The sequence below is a fragment of the Mytilus edulis genome, chromosome 5 (assembly GCF_963676685.1).
Source record: "Mytilus edulis chromosome 5, xbMytEdul2.2, whole genome shotgun sequence".
Lineage (NCBI taxonomy): Eukaryota > Metazoa > Mollusca > Bivalvia > Mytilida > Mytilidae > Mytilus > Mytilus edulis.
Genome location: NC_092348.1, coordinates 48,630,464 through 48,648,923, shown reverse-complemented (window position 1 = coordinate 48,648,923; position 18,460 = coordinate 48,630,464). Strand labels below are relative to the sequence as shown.

General features: G+C 32.3%; 1 protein-coding gene across 1 annotated transcript; it reads right to left on the bottom strand.

Moving 5' to 3' along the window:
• Window positions 1-570: 570 nt before the first annotated feature.
• Window positions 571-8,297, bottom strand: LOC139525138 (uncharacterized). The gene is made up of 3 exons (XM_071320322.1): window positions 8,177-8,297; window positions 4,126-5,427; window positions 571-1,877 (listed from the first exon to the last, which is right to left on the bottom strand). The coding sequence occupies exons 1-3, from the start codon at window positions 8,295-8,297 to the stop codon at window positions 571-573; spliced, it is 2,730 nt and encodes a 909-aa protein (XP_071176423.1).
• Window positions 8,298-18,460: the final 10,163 nt, after the last annotated feature.

Sequence of the window (18,460 nt, the reverse complement as noted above, 5' to 3'; positions counted from 1 at the left end):
AAGAGTATCAGAAAATGAGGATTTTGGGAGATACCGGTAAATCCAATTAGAAAAACCGTAATCAATGTGATATCTTTGACAAAAAAATCCTTTCCATATGTCAATGAAATTGATTTTATTGTTTCGCAATAAACTCATCATAGGTACCAGGATAAAATTTTGTATTTACGCCAGACGCACGTTTCGTCTACAAAAGACTCATCACTGATGCTTGAATCAAAAATTAAAAAGGTCAAATATAGGACGAAGTTGAAGAGCATTGAGGACGAAAAGTTTTTTTCTAAAAATTGACAAATACAGCTAAGGTTTGGTTTGGAAAGGGGTTCTGTAAAGCACTTGACGGACTAAGTAATATAAGTATGTTTGTAGAACACTTGTAAAAACATTAACGGTACTGACTTTGTAGATTTAGTCGAAAAAACTGCTGAAAAAATCCTTGATTTCATGAAAATTGGCTTTTGAAGCTCTTCATTTTGCAATCCTACAATCTTAATGAAAGCGTAACAGTAAAACATTTATTGATACTAAGACTTGAGTGAAAACAAGTTCTAGAGCAAACAACATATGCATTCAACATTTTTCGATCATCCAAAAATGGTTAGTGTTTGGTATGCAACTTTCACCGCAAACGCGTCCTTTTGAAGCGGCATAAAGAAGTTTTGTTTTCATTACTGTGGGTGCTAATAAATAGCAAGGTTCTCCTTGATTTACCTCGTCAATTTGAACTATTTTGAAGTCTGCTTGGCCATCAGGACACCCCTTTTTCCCAGCGACCCATACTCCACCCATTTCCATTCGAATAAAATATTCGGGCCACTTTATAGAGGATATAGTAAAAGTGTTATAGTCTTTTGAATGGAATGTGAATTTTGTCTGAGATGTTTCTGCATTTTCAGATATTCGGATCCATTTACCAAAAACGTCTGCCATGTACAAACGTTTTGTAGGATAAGCTAATGGTCTGATGATAAATTCGCCTTCCGTCAAATGTTTTAATTCATTAACCTTCACCTCACGAAGATCTAAAAACTTCTCCACTATTTCGTGTTGATTTGGATCCATGAGGAAATTCAGGATAACATTTTCCTTATTTGGTTTGATAAAAAATTCCAACAAGGATTTGTCTTGTGCATGTTGTTCATCCAAAACAGCTTTGACCCTGTTTTCCAGTTGAGGGATACTGTCGGATATATGCAAAAGTGCATACAAATGTAGCAAAACGCCTTTGCGTATTGTGACCAAGCAACAATACATATTTACATATTTCATTAGTCTATCAAATTGTGAACATTTTGATCTGTCTATAAAACTTTGACAAGTCTTGTTTTGTCTGTCCTGTATAATCAACACCAAGTTGCCGAGAAGATCAACTCCTGCGTCTATAGGTACATGTGATTCTAGAGAAGAGATATCATGATCGACCATTTTTCGAAATCCTATACCGCATAAAAAATTAGAAGCATTTCCAAAATCCACCTGTGCGTTTTTGCAAGCGTTGGTCAGGTCGTCGTCTTGTTGTTTATCGAGTATTTCTTGAACAACAAAATCAATGTTTGATTCTACATTTATATTAAAAGCGGTGACACCAATACTTAGAATTAAGTAAGCAGACGATGCTACTAGGTGTGTGTCGTTTACTAAGGAACATATATTTAATGCACTCCTCATTAATTTGATGCCAATTAACATATTTTCCTTAAAACTAAAGGGATTTATTTCTTTAATATCTAACGCAGACGATGCAAAATTTTCTACTTCTTTCTTTAGTTCGCTGCAAGTTAAGTCATCTAAATCCATTGAAGCCTTTTTAAAACGTTCTCGGATAGACTCATCTCCAGGAAGCAAGGATATCATCTCTGTTATAACATTAGACACGCCTAAAACAAAAACAAGAACAAGTTTCGTGATCTTTTCAACAAATCAACACTGTAATTAGATCTTTGAATATTTTTGTCGAGCCTTCGACTTTAGTCGAAAAAGCGAGACATAGCGATCCTACATTCCGTCGGCGTCTGCGTCATCGGAGGAGTCCACAAATTCACTCTGTGGTTAAAGTTTTTTGAAATTTTAATAACGTTCTTAAAGTATAATGGATTTCTACCAGACTTGGACAGAAGCTTGTTTATGATCATAAGATTAAGTAAATTTTGTAAAAATAAATTCCATTTAATCCGTATTTTACATATAAATGGACTTAGTTTTTCTGCCGGGAAACATTACATTCACTCTGGTTAAGTTTTAAAATTTTAATGACTTACTTAAACTATCCTGGGTTTGTGCCAAACTTGTACAGAAGCTTGTTTATGATCATTAGATATTATCCAGAAGTAAATTTTGTAAACAAATAAATCCATTTTTTTCCGTATTTTACTTTTAAATGGACTTAGAGTTTCTGCCAGGAAACAACACAATCACTCTGTGGTTGAACTTTTTAAAATTTTAATAACTTTCTTGTACTATTTTGGATTTGTACCAAACTTGGACAGAAGCTTGTTTATGATCAAAAGCTAGTATCTAGAAGGAAATTTTGTTAAAATTTGGTACCTGTGTATCTGTATTTTACTTATAAATGGACTTAGTTTTTTTCCAGCTAACATTACACACAGTCTGCAGTTAAAGTTTTCAAAACATTTATTTGATTCATAAACTATCCTGGATTTTTACCAAACTTGGACAGAAGCTTCTTACAATCAAAAGACAGTATCAAGAGGGATATTTTTATTGAATTGTTTCCTTGTTTTTGTTGAGCCTGCGATAAACAGCAAAAGTAGACGAGACACTGGGTTCCATGGAACCCTTACCCATTTTTTTTTCTAGTATAAATATTGATTTTGTTATCAGTAAATCAACACCATACTGAATATAATTGTTATACACATATCCACTTTCATGGCACTACAATCTGTCGATATCCAAGGCATTGCACAAGGTCGTGTTTTTCTCTGTTAATGACGTCTTTTCGCTATGTCGATTGGATGTTGAATGTACATTGATTGATATTTTAGTTTAAGATACATGCCTTTTATTTTTATTAATTGTTATTGGCTTTGAACTAGCCGTCAATAACCGCGAGTGCCCTCAGATATGTAACTTGCGTTTTTTCGTTGTTAGAGACGTAAAAATCAGATTGTGTTTTTGTTAGATGTTGTTTTGATTTGTTTGAATTTGATTAAAAAGTAAAATCACAAAAATACTTAACTCCGTGGAAAATTCGAAAGGGAAAGTCCATAATCAAATGGCAAAATAAAAAGCTCAAACATGATGGAATTGATTGCACGTTAGCTAACTATCTATCGTATACTAGTATATTAAGATAAAATATATTATAGTTATTGTTACAAGTACTATGATCGTACTATACAATGCTAACAAAAGACATGGCTTATATGTACTGATTCTTAAAATAAGAGAGATAATATAATACTCCCGGTTTGTAATAGTTCCAGTTTTGTAGGAAAGATCACATCACAGCTATCCCAATGGTATTTGGTGGTTATGTACATTTACACGAAGAAAATGCAAAAATAGCTACTCCGGTTATCACATGGTCCATTACGGTTTATAATTAGATTCACATTGACCTCAGTTTCTAAATTCAAAGTTTCTAAATTCAAAGCCACGGAAAAGACCCTATGTTTCTATATAATTGTATTGTTTATACGTAATACTTGGTTTTGTCATTTGATAAGGGACTTTCAATTTTTAAATATCCTTGGAGTTCTGTATTTTTGTTATTTTACCTTTTAGTATATTGTCAAAATGAAAGGATCAAGTTTTTTAAATAGGCACACACTAATAAAAAGCGGGTTAAGTATGAAATATAATAGGAATACTGCAACGTATAAAAAGTATAAGTATAAGACACATGTGAAGTACTTACATAGCCCCTGTTGTGTCTCTCACTTCGACATACTTAATGAAATATATTGGTACCTTAAGGATGCCCGTCAAGGTAAACAAACGGCTACATAAAATCGTGCGCAAGGGGAAATCGTAAAAGTGCACCAGTAAGAAATGCGTATGGCTTTGTTTCGAAAAACAAATCTTAATTTTGAACAACACTATTGTTGCTTTTTCGTACAAGATACAAGAAAAAATGTATATAACGTATATAATATACTCTACCTTTTTGAATCATCCAAAAGTGATTTTCGTTTGGTTTACAACTTTCACCGCAAACGCGGCCTAACGATGCGGCATAGAGAAGTTTAGTTTTCATAGCATTGGGAGCTAATAAATACAATATTTCTCCTTTGCATTCCTCTTCTATTTGGACTATTCTGAAACCGGCTTGATCATCGGGACTACCTTTTTTTCCTGCCACCCATAATCCGCCCATTTCCATTCGGATGAAATAATCGGGCCACCTTAATGAGGATATTATGAAAGTGTAATCATTTTTTGCATGAAATTTGAATATTGTCTGAGAAGTTTCTGGCCTTTCGTCTATTCGGATCCACGATTTAACAGTATTTGCCATGAACAAACGTTTTTTTGGGTGAGCTAAAGGTCTGATAGCAAATTGCCCATCCGTCAAATGTTGTAGTTCTTTAACTTTCATCTCACGAAGACCTAAAAACTTCTCTACTATTTCGTGTTGAATTGGATCAAAAAGGAAACTCAAAATAACATTTTCTTTATTTGGTTTGGTTAAGAATTCCAGCACCGACATGTCTTGTGCATTTTGTTCATCTAAAACTGCCTTTACTCCATTTGCGATTCCAGGGGAGTTGTCAGATAAATGCAAAAGTGCATACAAATGTAGCAAAACGCCTTTGCGTAATATTGCCAAGCAACAATACATATGAACATATTTCATCAGCCTATCAAATTGTGACTTTTTTCTCCTATCAAGATAGTTTTGACAAGTCTTAATTTGCAAATCTTTTATTATGGAAGACAATTTTCCGAGAAGATTAACTCCTGCTTCTATAGAAACGTGTGCTGAAAGAGACGAAGTTTCATGCGGGGCTAGTTTCCTAACTCCGATGCCGCATAAAAATTTCGTTGAATTGACAAAGACTAGCTTTGCTCCTTCACATTCGTTGACCATATCTTGGTCTAGTTTTTCCTCGAGTATGCCCCTAACAACACATTCTATGTTGTTTTCCTCTTTCAAATTAAAAACGGCCATACCAATACTTAGAATACAATAAGCACCCATTGCGAATAGGCTTGCACCTTTTAAAGAGGACAATATCACAAATGCACCTCGCACTAATTTGATACCAGATGACATATTAGAGTTAAACTCATCTTTATAAGATTTCCTGATTTCTAACGTAGTCGACGCAAAATTTTCTATTTCCATCTTTAGTCTACTTGAACGAATATCGGCGAAGGACATTGAAGCACTCTCTAAATATCCTCGGATGGTAGTACCATCAGGAAGCATGGTAATTAACTCTTTTATTATTGCGGGGAAGCCTAAAACAAAAACACAACAGTAACTAATTTAAAAAGGTAACGTTGCATAAACATAGATTAATAATACCATGATAGAGAGAGCAGAGGAACAATGTTAATATCCATTGTTTCATATTGATTTAGATAATTTGTAGGAGAAAAAGTATAAGTAAGAGTGGCGACTAACGTTACTAGAACCCCTCGCTATCGTCTTCAACGATGTATTTCCAAAACATTGAAACTATGCCGTAAATTTCACTCAACAACAGATATTATGATGTATAAAACCTATTTAAGAGAAAAAAACATTTTGAAGTTAAAAAAAACCAAATGTATGGTTGTAAATACAGGAAAGTGGAAAAACTCAGGAGCAACGTTGAAATAATAAAAAAATAGAACAAAGTTCAAGGTATCAAGATTAATTTCATTCGAACGTCAGTCAATATTTATCAAAATTAAAACCAAATTCGCGCTTTTCATCTCCTACATGTTTAGACCCTACATTTTTCTTTATTCCATGATCTATTTTTGTCCTCGTTATACAAATACATTATCCAATGAATTTTATGCAGCAAGATAATCAATTGGGTTATTCAGGTTTAACAAAATATCGGTCTGTATTTGGAAAATTGCATGGAAGTTTTTTTTAAAAGATTAAAACAAAAATACAAATTAGTAATGTATGTAGTCATTAGTTATAGGGTCTGTTGCAACCAGATTTTAAAATTTTAGTATGAGGTTCCTTTCGTTGAAAATGGAGTTTTAGAAAAAAAGACAGAATATACAAAAAGGGACAATAGAATATCATAAATTGAAGAAAAATAGACAACACCAAAGTAAAGGGATATACGACGAAAGGTAAACAAAACATACGGAACACTGAAATAAAATACGCGTTGAATGTAAAAGTTGTTCAAAGAGAGAAAATATTGGTTTAAATTCAAAATTTCAACAAATTGAGGTATACATTTATAGGTTAAATAGGGGCGAAGATGTTATGGAAAATTTAAATTATATTGGCGTGTCTGCTTTTAACATGTTTAATCACAGTTTGCGTTTGTGTGAACATTATTTGCAAGATATTGTTATACAAATACGGCACATAAAGTTTGTATTTTGTCATTTTCAATAATTTCGTATGCGGTTTACATTAGAATCATTGCCATTTTATTCACAAGAAAGGCTTCAATCATATTAATCTATTTATCAGCAATGCTCTTTTGATTTGCCATGAACTTTAACTGTTGAGATATCATTTTGCACAGTGTATTCAGATTAAAGGCTTCTTTATCTTGGGAAAAGTAATATCATCATTCTACCTTCTCTTTACCAAAGAGGGACGAAAGATACCAAAGGGACAGTCGAACTCATAAATCGAAAATAAACTGACAACGCCATGGATAAAAATGAAAAAGACAAACAGACAAACAATAGTACACATGACACAACATAGAAAACTAAAGAATAAACAACACGAACACCACCAAAAACTAGGGGTGATCTCAGGTGCTCCGGAAGGGTAAGCAGATACTGCATGTGGCCCCCGTCGTGTTGCTTATGTGATAACAAATCCGGCAAATAGTCTAATTCGGTAGGTCACATTCACGAAAGGGAAGGGGATTGTAGGAACCAACGTGCATTACAGTAGTTTCCAATAATTGAAAGTTGAGTTAAAAACATATTGTTAGCAGTCATATTTTATTTTGTATCTATACACTGTATACACTGGTAAACATTTAGTTTAAAACGGTTATTCTGATCTTTAAATCTTCTGACAGGTCAGAACAATACATTGCTTAGTAATTTTCAGTAATTCAATCAGTTTTCTGGTTTATTGACAACGGTCCATTCAGCACTTGTGAAACAATTTGCTTTTAGTAATTTTCAGTAGCTTTTCAGACAATACATATGATCTGTACATGTAAATTTGAACTACTGGGTACTTTCAGATATGCACTTTGATTCGTTTGCGTTTGTGTTAGTTGTTTTCTGTGCATTTTATCGGTCTGATGAGTCATACCTAATTTAACTGGTCGAGGGAAGGGTTTGACGTATATAAACATGGGTCAGGAGTTGTTTATTGTTATTTCTTATATTGTGTTTTGTTTATTGTTTGTATGGTTTGCTCTTTTGTTGTTTTGTTGCCCCAGTGTCACATGCTAATGGAGAGTTTGCGTCTTCAGCAATTTTTATACCCGCCACCTTATATATATATGCCTGTCTCAAGTCAGGAGGCTGTAATTCAGTGCTTCTGGTTGGTTTTCTACCTATCATATTTGTTCTTTGTTCATTGTTTTGTACGTAAACCAGGTCGTAGGTTTTATCGTTTTAATTGATTTACATTTGTCATTTCGTTTTTTTTTTATAGGTTACAACGCTGTATTAACTTTGCTCGTTTGTTAGAAGCCGAACATTGACATATAGTAAGCTTTTATGTTATTTAGTCTCTGATGGAGAGTTGATTCAGTTGCAATCAAATGCATCTTTTTTTATATAAAAAAAACTATTTTGGTTGTGCTTGATGCCAATAATTTCAAGATAATCATACCTTTGCTGTTTAAGAGAATATATTTTGAAACTTACAGTATATAGTAATTCGACTTTTTTTATATGTCCTGCTTTGAGATTGAATTCCCATTACTGAAATTGTCGATGATAACCAGCCAATTTTACAGCAAAGATTTCAAAGAGGTTACATTCGATGCAACTTAACCAGTTATAGGTTTTCAAATTGTCGACGGGTGCCACATATGGAGCAGGATCTGTTTACCCTTCGGAACACCTGACATCATCCTCAGTTTTTGGTGTGGTTCGTGTTGCTTAGTCTTTAGTTTTCTATGTTGTGTCTTCTGTACCATTATTTGTCTGTTTATCTTTTTATTTTTAGCCATTGCGTTGTCAGTTTATTTTCAATCTATGAGTCTGACTATCCCTCTGTTATCTTTCGTCCCTCTTTTACAAAAAAGATTGGTTCGATAAAGATTAAATGTTACGGAAAAGGACTGCATGTATTGTGTTTCGGAATCAAAAGTGTGTAATACATGTTATTCAATAAAGACATTTCCATTAGTTTTTTTTATGTGGAAGTTCAATAACACGCGTAAACATAATGACGTCCTATACTATCTTCGATCTCGTCATATATGTAATGCTATTGGTCACTCTCTTGGCTATTGCTATAAATGTAATGATATTGGCCACGATATTGGCTATTGCATTTAGCCATTTAGATAACGATTGCCCTAAATAATTTTGTTGTCATATTGCAACATGAAAAGAGGAACTTTGTGTATATGGCCCGGAAATAGTTGAAGACAGACTGTGAGACAGTAAAGGCCACTCACATTCACATTGTGGTAATGAGACTTCTATTGAAGGTAAAAAAAAAAAAGCAATGAAAAGGCTAGTACGATAAATGTCCTTACTAACGTATCTTATTGTGCCAGACTTGTTGAAATTGATGACAAATAGATAAATGCTTTTACAGTTAGACGCAATGTGTGATTGCGACCTTATGTCTTCCAAACTGCCAGTCAGATGACTCGATACTCCTATTATAGTTACGACTTGTAACGAGAAAATGGATTAGGACTACAAATTGGAGGATACGTAACAGGAAGATAACTCTGACCCAAAAATGACAGAGAGGATCATAAAACATGTCTGCCCGGAAGATCTCATAGAAAGAGGTTGCGTGATCAACAAATCGGTTGATCTTCCCAGGTTTGGAAAACACTTGGAAAATGTCTTGAACGGATTGTTAGCCATCGTTGGCTGTACAGACGACTTGCCTCCATAAACAATGAACAGACTGAAGGCGTTTGTGATCAATTCGAACACCCGTGACAAAAAGGGAATTCAAAGTCATTGAGTTGCCTTTTAGTTTCCGAAATCAGGTCCCCACGAACTTTCCGATGTCTAGGGACAACCGTCAAAAGTGTGCAAATGACGTGTTAGTAAGGTATTGAGCGTTTAACGGACTGCAATACTTCTGTTCTCAATCACGGTAAAATACAACCCCATGACTCAAAAACTGTATTGCATTAGCTCCTTAAAAAAAGCGATTTCGGGGTTTCGAAACTGCGGATAGGAAACTCTTTGCATAGTTTCGTAAAAAACATAAAAATTATAGAAAATTCATTTTCAAGTTTGATTAAAAACAAAACGAAAACGAAGACAGAAAGCGATTAGAAAATGACAACAAGAAAAGTCTTACACCATCTCACACGAACATGTACTAGTGTTCAAGTCCTGATTCAGATCGTAGATTTGAAAGTGTGAGAGGGATTTTATTTTTACAATATATAATGACTCGTGTGAAGTGTGCTGATCGATATTCAGATATTACTTATTTTAAATATAGTGTTTGCAACATAATTTAAACAGACGTACGATCGAAGATTTGATAGTTTGACTTTGTTCACTTGTTCTGTAGCAGCTTTTAGAATAATTGATGCACCCTCTATCTGCCGCGTTTTATCACAAATTACACCCAGTGGCAGCTATTACAATAATCTATGCACAATTTATTTTAAATTTACTCTTAACACTTTTATGGCCGGTCATTGAAATAAAGAATGTTTTCGTAAAATCTTATTATTTGTTTTGATTATCAACACAATTGAATGTTTAAACATGATTTGAATTGGGTTACTATCAAATTCCGGGATCGTCATGGACAAAATATATATTTAATTTAATAATTTATTATATAAAGATAGACTAAACAAACATTCGTAAATTTTCTTATTGACGTTATTTAATCGTTATCTATAACAATTGGATCGTTAGGTTGATATAACGCAAAACGGGTCACAAGGTGCTACATTCACCTGCTTAAATAAATACAGTTATATAACCAAATAATGTCTTGACATGAATTTAGTCCCGTAAAGCTGGACTCAGGGTTAGCGTGAGTTACTATTAGCAAAACTGATTTTGTATTTCGTGATCCTTAAAAGGAAGGGCATTGTAGGAATTTATCATTGATTTTGGTGTTTGTTAAAAAATCGAAAACAACGAATGCTAAAATATTTTGATAAATATAGTTCGAGAAAACGATGATTCTTTAAGATAAACCGCGTCTTTAGCAATGTTTAGTGGAATAGAATCAGAATGCTAAATGACAGAAGAAGAAGAAAATCATTCAAAAGATAAACTATAAACTATAATTTAATAGGAGTTTGAAATGTATTCCATGTAAACAGATGTATAAGTATTCGATTTTTTTTTTATTAAAGTATTACATCTTGAACGTACTTGTATGCTTTTCAGTACACTATATTCATTGTTATATCTTCTTGAGTAAAGTACAATTACTTTCACAGCACCCTTTAAACTTGTAGTTATGGATCATTGGGATATTTTTTTTTTAATTATTCCTTATTGCATAAAATTGAGAATGCTTTCTGCTCTTTGATCGGGTTGTTGTGTTTCTGACACATTCCCCACTTCCATTCTCAAGTTTCGTGTATCTGATCGTTCGGTGGTTTTATCTTTGCCAGAAACGCTAAATCCCAAAAGAAAGCCTTAAATTAATGTCAAATTAAATTTAAAAAACCAAAACACTCTGATTAAACAATAAAGATCTCTGAATGAGAAACCATCAAGATAAATTCATTTTGATGGACAACAGGACATTCTGACTTTTATAAATCCACAAAACATTAAAGTTCAATTGGAAAGAATATATGTGATTAACATAGACAAGTAAAACAGTTTTATAAATTGTTCGTACAGTATCCTTACACATTTCATTATTATATATTTTGTATTTTTGACTTGCAAAATTCCTTACCTGCTTTTGTGGCCATTGTTGAAAAAAAAATCATATAAAACACCAGGCTCAAAGTAATAGCTATCATAAATATGCAAAGAAGATATAAACTTTGTTTAATAAAATAAGTTATAGATATGATATCTTTCTGTGTCACCAATCACACAATTCTGGAATTTCGACAAACGTAACTTCTGTCTCGAACTTATTTACATCTGTACTATGGAAAGACATTCAGATCGATATATACAAATTAATATATTTACATAAATAGAAAAAAAAGTAGAGGTTTGTTTGTCATATTTTGGAATTTTTGTCATATTATTGAAATCCTCTGGTTTTATCCATTTGAATGCCCTAACAAAATTTGCCCATTGACTCCCATTTTTCTTTTTTATAAAACTTTTACAAGTATAATTATAATCCATTTGTAAAAGTCTTATAAAGTCTTATTTATTTTTTAATAGTTTTTGAGAACTTTAACTGGTCAATGAAAAAGCTATGAAAAATCAAGAGAGAACATTGACCCCTATACTTTTTTGCTTTTTTGATTCCTCAATTAATCCCCTATCAATATATACTAGTGTTAAGGAAAGCAATTTATTTTGAAACTGAGCAGCGAACTTCCTTAATTTATACAATATGACCACCAATCAGGTAATCAATGTCTAATTATTTCCGGCAAACAAACTCTTTAACATTCCGTTGTTTGTATAAAAGTACCATATTTTAATGAATTTTGTTACAAATAATATATATAAAACCGCACCATATTTTATATTCTAATTACTTATTTCAAAATCACTAGATAGTTTGTATAAATGTATTAATTGTTTCTTGGTTGGTTCTCGATCCTTCAAAACACGGGTATTTGAGACACCCTTGTATAGGGCCTCTTATCTGGTACAGCTATGTCAGGGAAAGGGAACCAGTTTTAAGTGTTTCTGGATTAACCTTCAACGTGTACGCTTGCAAACAAAAACCGACAAGTTATTAAAACATATAAAAAGAAACGGTCATAAACAGAACAGTCAAAATATAGTTGCTAGTTGTATTATGGATAAAACCGGAATATCATCCCTTGTTGTAGCATTATCACATTTGTAGATAGATATTCGGACAGACTTAGCAGCTTAAAATCAAATACATAGGTGTATACATGTATTAGAAGCAAGCTTTACAAAAAAAAAGAAACAAAAAACAAAAAAGAACCGTACTAAAATTTAGCTAAATATTTAGATGGTCACAAACTTGAGATAAAATATTTTGGTGTTGTTACGATATAACAAGGTTTTTGATTCCTTTCTTGATTCTCTTCTTACAGGGAAGTTAATAAGTTATAATTCCTTATTTTGAAAAATATTGACCTTTGTATCTATTTTGTTAATTTGCTTGTTTTATTGGTATCGTTGAAAAAACAACGAGTTTCTATCAATGATTCAATCTTAGCCCAAAGCTTGAATTTCTTTTTTAACATGTGTGCAATCATACAAAGAACAGAGTCAACATAAACGAAAAGGGGGAACGTAATATTATAAGAGAAAAATGAATATAAGTGCTTAGTTTCAAGTTAATTACTCTACTTTGTTTATTCTTTTTGAAAAATCAAAAATAGATATATATATATTTGTTGCTTCTCAAGTTCTTGCGCTAATCCCCATCCCTCGTAATATCATATGATACCAATTTGTTAGAAGTAGATGTGTATATCGATAATTAAAGTCCTTAAAATGTATATCCCCCCACCAATGAATGCATTCCTGTTGTTTTTGAATTTCATTAATTAGAACAACGCTCAGTTTTTCTATTAAAAATAAAAAAAAAATTTCACGTCATTGATTTTATTGGTAAAATTTGCTTGTCATTCATGCATAAGCGTAAGTATTCACGATTATAATCAGGTCATAATAGTGTTTGTTTGCCTTAGGTTGTAATTTAAAAAATTAAAAATAAGAATATTAGTAACAATTCACAAGATGTGAATTTTCTTGTATTTGATACATTACAAACTTGGTCCTCAATGCTCTGCAACTTTGTGCTTATTTTGGCTTTATGACTATTTTGATCTGATTGTCACTGATGAGTCTTATGTAGACGATACGCGTGTCTGGCGAACTAAATTATTATCCTGGTACCTTTGCTAACAATTACTATAATAGTAGAATCATCAATTCTTTAAAATGAATATGAACACATAGTATTTATTCTGGTAGTCTTGAATTTGTAAATAGAATAACTCAGAGTTCGTGTATGTTTCAATCTATATATAATAAGTTTTACACCACTGGGTGGATGCCACTGCTGGTGGACGTATTGTCCCCGAGGGTATCACCATCCCAGTTGTCAACACTTCGGTGTTGACATGAATATCAATAATGTGGTCATTTTTATAAATTTCCTTTTACAAAACTAGTAAAACTTTACTAAATTATAATCCTGGTACCTATGATATCTATTTTAGACCATCTAATATCAAGAATATAGATAAAGTAAAATAACAAAAGTACCAAACTCCAATGAAAATTCAAACTGGGTAGTCTCTTATTAAATGGCAAAATTAAAAAACTCAAATACATCAAACGAATGTAAAACAACGGTCACATTCCTGACTTGGAACAGTCATTTACTTATGTGAAAAAATGATGAATTAATAAAGGCAACAGTAGTAGACTGCTGTTCAATAGTCATAAATCGATTTAAGTGAAACTAATGAGGCTCATAAACTAAATAAATTGGAAACACATCAATTCTAAGAGTAAAACAACAGAACAACAGTAACATTAATTTTACAAAAACAGACGCCAGCATTCATAGAAACAGACTATTTGATAACAACTGCACTGTTTCTGACTAGACACTTGGCATTTTAAGACAAAATGGTGAGTTTTATGGTTAGCCAATTCGTCCACTATACGATAATGTTAAGAAAATACATTACAAGGACTATATTAAATTACCGGATTGTACCTGGTTTTAATGCTAGCTAAATCTCTAAGCTCAGTAGTCAGCACTTCTGTGTTGACTTGAGTTATCACTGATTTGTTCATACTTATAAATTAACTGTTAACAAAACTTTGAATTTTTGATATACTAAGGCTTTTCTACATCAGGAATAGATTACCTTAGCTTGTATTTGGCAAAACTTTTAGGAATTTTCGGTCCTCAATGCTATTCAACATCGTACTTTATTTGGTCTTTTTAACAATTTTGATCCTGGTATCTATGATGAGTTTATCTGACACTGTATGAACACAACAAACATACATAGTTGGTAAAAATGTCATAAATTGGGTACAGCGGTCTTCATTATGTTATAATCTTAATCACTAGAAAACAAGCAAATATGTCACAAAAACCCAAACTTAAATGACATATAGACAAAGCACATACGCAAAAATGAAAGACGAGAATTAGAATACAAAAAATTTACCATAGCACAATAAAAAAAGGCGGGATGTATAAGTACCAAGCCACGCCAAAAGAATATTACATGTTTTAATCAATACTTTTACGTGTATTTATCCTCCAATAAAATTTCGATGGATTTAATGTGTATCTTACTTCCTATTATGCTTTCCACAACAAATCAATTTTGCAAAAAGTCGGTCTACTTTGAATATTTTATCTTTAATGCACATGAACTTTATTCGGTTGTGAGGGTATAGAATATCAAGATAAGGAAAATTTGAGCGTAACTTGTAATTTAGGTTTTAGACATTTACAGTGTATATAAAGTGGAATCCAGCTAGTTCATTTTCACTGTCATATGCGGGTATGTCTATTGTAGAATAAAGGATCATGGGAAAACTGTATTTGTTTACGTTTTGAAAATACCAAATTAATTGATTTGAAGGAAAGTTTTTACATATTTTCATTGTGATATGTCTTTATTATGTACAAACATAGCATTACAGTTCAAATAAGTGTCATAAAAGCAGCATAATATAGCATATCGATTTTTGAAAGCGATCCATTTTAACTATAGATGCGATGAATTATCACTGTTAGTGCAGTCATTTCTGATGTGGAATTTTCGAAGATGCGAGGAATTTTTATTGTAGAATTATGTGATAAATGCACTTGAAACAAATGAAAAAACTTAGTTGATGACTTTATAATTTATGATAAATGTATTTTCAAATTGAAAGACAAACTCCTCATTCATTCTTTACCAAATATATAGCTTTTCAAACTTGTAACAAAAACGCTTCTCAAAATGTCATATTGTATTCTTCAAATTACGTTTTTCCTTGATTTAAAAAAAAATTAAAAGATATTTCTGTATTTTTTTGAAGTCAGAGATTGACATTGCGGAGTTTAAGTGCATTCTGTGTAAAATACAGACGAGTACATTTGAGGACGTTATCTTCCACGCAATAAATACACTTGAGAACAGAGAAATATGCATCTTGAAACGCAATGGTGACAGAAAAGCTTATAAAAGATTAACTTTCCCCAGTTGTACCCTCAACTGCTTCAATTTCCATATTCTGAAAAATACAGTTTTGGTAGAACAAATGTTCTTGACTCGATTGTTGCTTGCATGATTTTAACTGTATAAGGTGAAACGGTATGTGACATAAATTATCCACAGTCATTAAAACATGAAATGTAAGGTGTGGGCGAACTTTTTTGTTTGCATTGGTACGTGAAGTAGAGCACCCTTGATACAAAAAAATGTATCCGTAATGAACAGCTCGATACCAGAGGAGGATTTAGGGGGACAGGGGGTTGCCCCCTTTTTGGGAAAACATTTGGTTAATTTTATATGAAATCACTGGAGCGGGCCCCCTCTTAGGTAGTAATTGGACCCCTACTTACAAAAATTTCTAGATCCGCGAGTGGATACTACCACAGAGGTCAAACAATGCACATTTGGGTAATTGTACACAACATGCATGCTACAATTCATGTTTGATGATCTTAGACCCTTTGGGCCTCTATGTGGGCTATTTCGGTAACTTGGTAAAAATCCCCAAACTGGATACAATATCAAATTCAGCATGTCAAAGAACCCCAAATATCCACAAGGTCTTTTGTCTAGAAAAATGCATGCATGGGATACATTTGTTATTGAAGGCATGACTGTAACAATAGGATAAAGATAAAAAAAATATCTTATTCTGGGGTCTCATTGGGGGGGGGGTCTGCTCCCTGATCCCGCTTACTGCTTTATCAGATTCCCGTATCCCGCTTATACTATGCAGTTCTCATTTTTTCAAATTTTCCGTGTCCCGCTATACTTTATTTCTCGTTTTCACGACACAATCATTTGACTATCACGTGTCACGCTTACACAAAAATCGGCAATTCCGCGTCACGCTTATACCCCAACGCGACCCACTATTCTACTCTTTTCTGACTCATATTAAGCCCATTATAAATATATTAAAAAAGTGTGTTATTTATCCCTTTTTATCCCGTTTCGTTTCGGGTTGAGCCACAGATAGATAAGATGTCATATGTGACAATGAGACAACTCTCAAAACGAGTCACAATTTATAAAAGTATACCTTTATACGTCAAAATACGGTCTTCAATATGGAGAAGAACAGCAAGTTATAAAGGGCCCCAGTGTAAAACCTTTTAAACGGGAAAACCAACGATTCAATCTTTATCAAGATGTACGTAATTAGTGGTGAAATGTCATAGAAATGGATAAAAAAACAAGGATATGGAAATGGATAAAAAAAAAACAAGGATAAAGATCCCTATACCATTCATAAGAAATTTAAAAAATGGAATACATTTGAAATAAATGTTATTTCTATTGAATTTATTTAGAGTGTTTTAAAACCAAACTTTCCTCCGTAAGTTAAATTTTATCAAATCCGTCTCTTACTTTATCTATTGTTTGAGCAAGTCGGCTAAATTAAGGCTTTACAGCTAATTTCCTAATGCATGTAAAGCAAAACTTTTGTTGACTTGATTGCTTAGTTTGCATAATTGTTAATACAAACTTTGTAAATAAGATTGACATCTTAAAACAATATGTATCGGCATAGTTTAACCTGTATTTATATAATTATTATATTTGAATTAAATTGGGTGTTATCATAATGATTGTACAAAAAAAAAAACCAAAGCAAGCACGCTAACTAAAGTCTTGCTTTACATGCTTAAAAAAATACGCTGTAATAGATAAAAAAAAATAAATATATCATACAGTGAAAATGCGCCGCATATACAATACTAATGAATCGCTCTACAGTGAAAATGAATGAATAGAATCATTATTCGACGGTAAACATGACTCGCATAAAGAAAGCATTATAGTGGAATTCAGTTCAATACGAAGAAACTGAATGACAAAACCTATTCTACGTTATACAACTTTAATAATTGTGTTGAAATGAATATTTTTTTCTGCAACAACATCTTACCTGTTAGTTATGAAACACCTGCACGATCTGTTCGTGAAATGTCCTAAATATTCACCTACTTTGGTATATATTTCACAGCTATTTGGATTTAGGCGCGAAAAAAAACCCGTTCGCATCTCTTACTTTGTTTTATTAGTATTATGTGTTTCTTAACATATACTTTTTAACTAATTTTCTTCATTTTCTTCAAAAATAAAAAAAAGTCGTCTGTTTATTTATCATTCTACATAAAAAATGTCTGGCATATACAGTGAAAATGATATTTTAGGATCCGCACTTTACATACACTGCACCTCTATTTATATTAAAAAGATTAAAACCATAATATGGAGAAAGATCAATTATCTATCATATGTCAGACACATTTTACGCCATATCGAACATTTATTTTGTAATATTGTTTAGACCATGGATTAGGGGCCTCGGTATCAGAATGGACTATGTAGTTCATGTCCTATATCACTAGCAGGCATTGGCAAATTACATTGAAAGAAAATGTTTAAGGTAGTAGCAATATATACGTTATTATTGCATAGCAGAAAGTAACCAAAATTGAGCGTGCAATACATTCCAATAGTACACTAGTGCAATAAATCATCAACGACAAAATCTTAGTTTAAACCAATTTCTATTTTCAAATATTATATTGCTACACAATAAAAGGGCTATTGCATGAATATTGGGGAATATTCATGCAATAACCCTATATCATTATAATATTAGAAAAAATAAATGAATTTCATACGACAACAAAACTGAATAGTCACAACAATTTGTGCGATATTTGTGCTATCATTTTAGAAATATAAACTAGTTTTGTCATTATGTTTGCTCGATTTCATTACATGTATTGAATCAGTCTTAGTTAAAAAAAAAAAAAAAGAAGTCCAATTTT

What these genes read in the sequence shown, in the direction of transcription:
- LOC139525138 (XM_071320322.1), bottom strand. Translation starts at nt 8,297, where the DNA reads ATGGCTAAAAATAAAAAGATAAACAGACAAATAATGGTACAGAAGACA. An exon ending in GATGTCAGGTGTTCCGAAGG is followed by an intron (nt 5,428 to 8,176) that starts GTAAACAGATCC and finishes TTTTTGTTTTAG; the next exon opens with GCTTCCCCGCAATAATAAAA. An exon ending in CTTTTGGATGATTCAAAAAG is followed by an intron (nt 1,878 to 4,125) that starts GTAGAGTATATT and finishes TTTTTGTTTTAG; the next exon opens with GCGTGTCTAATGTTATAACA.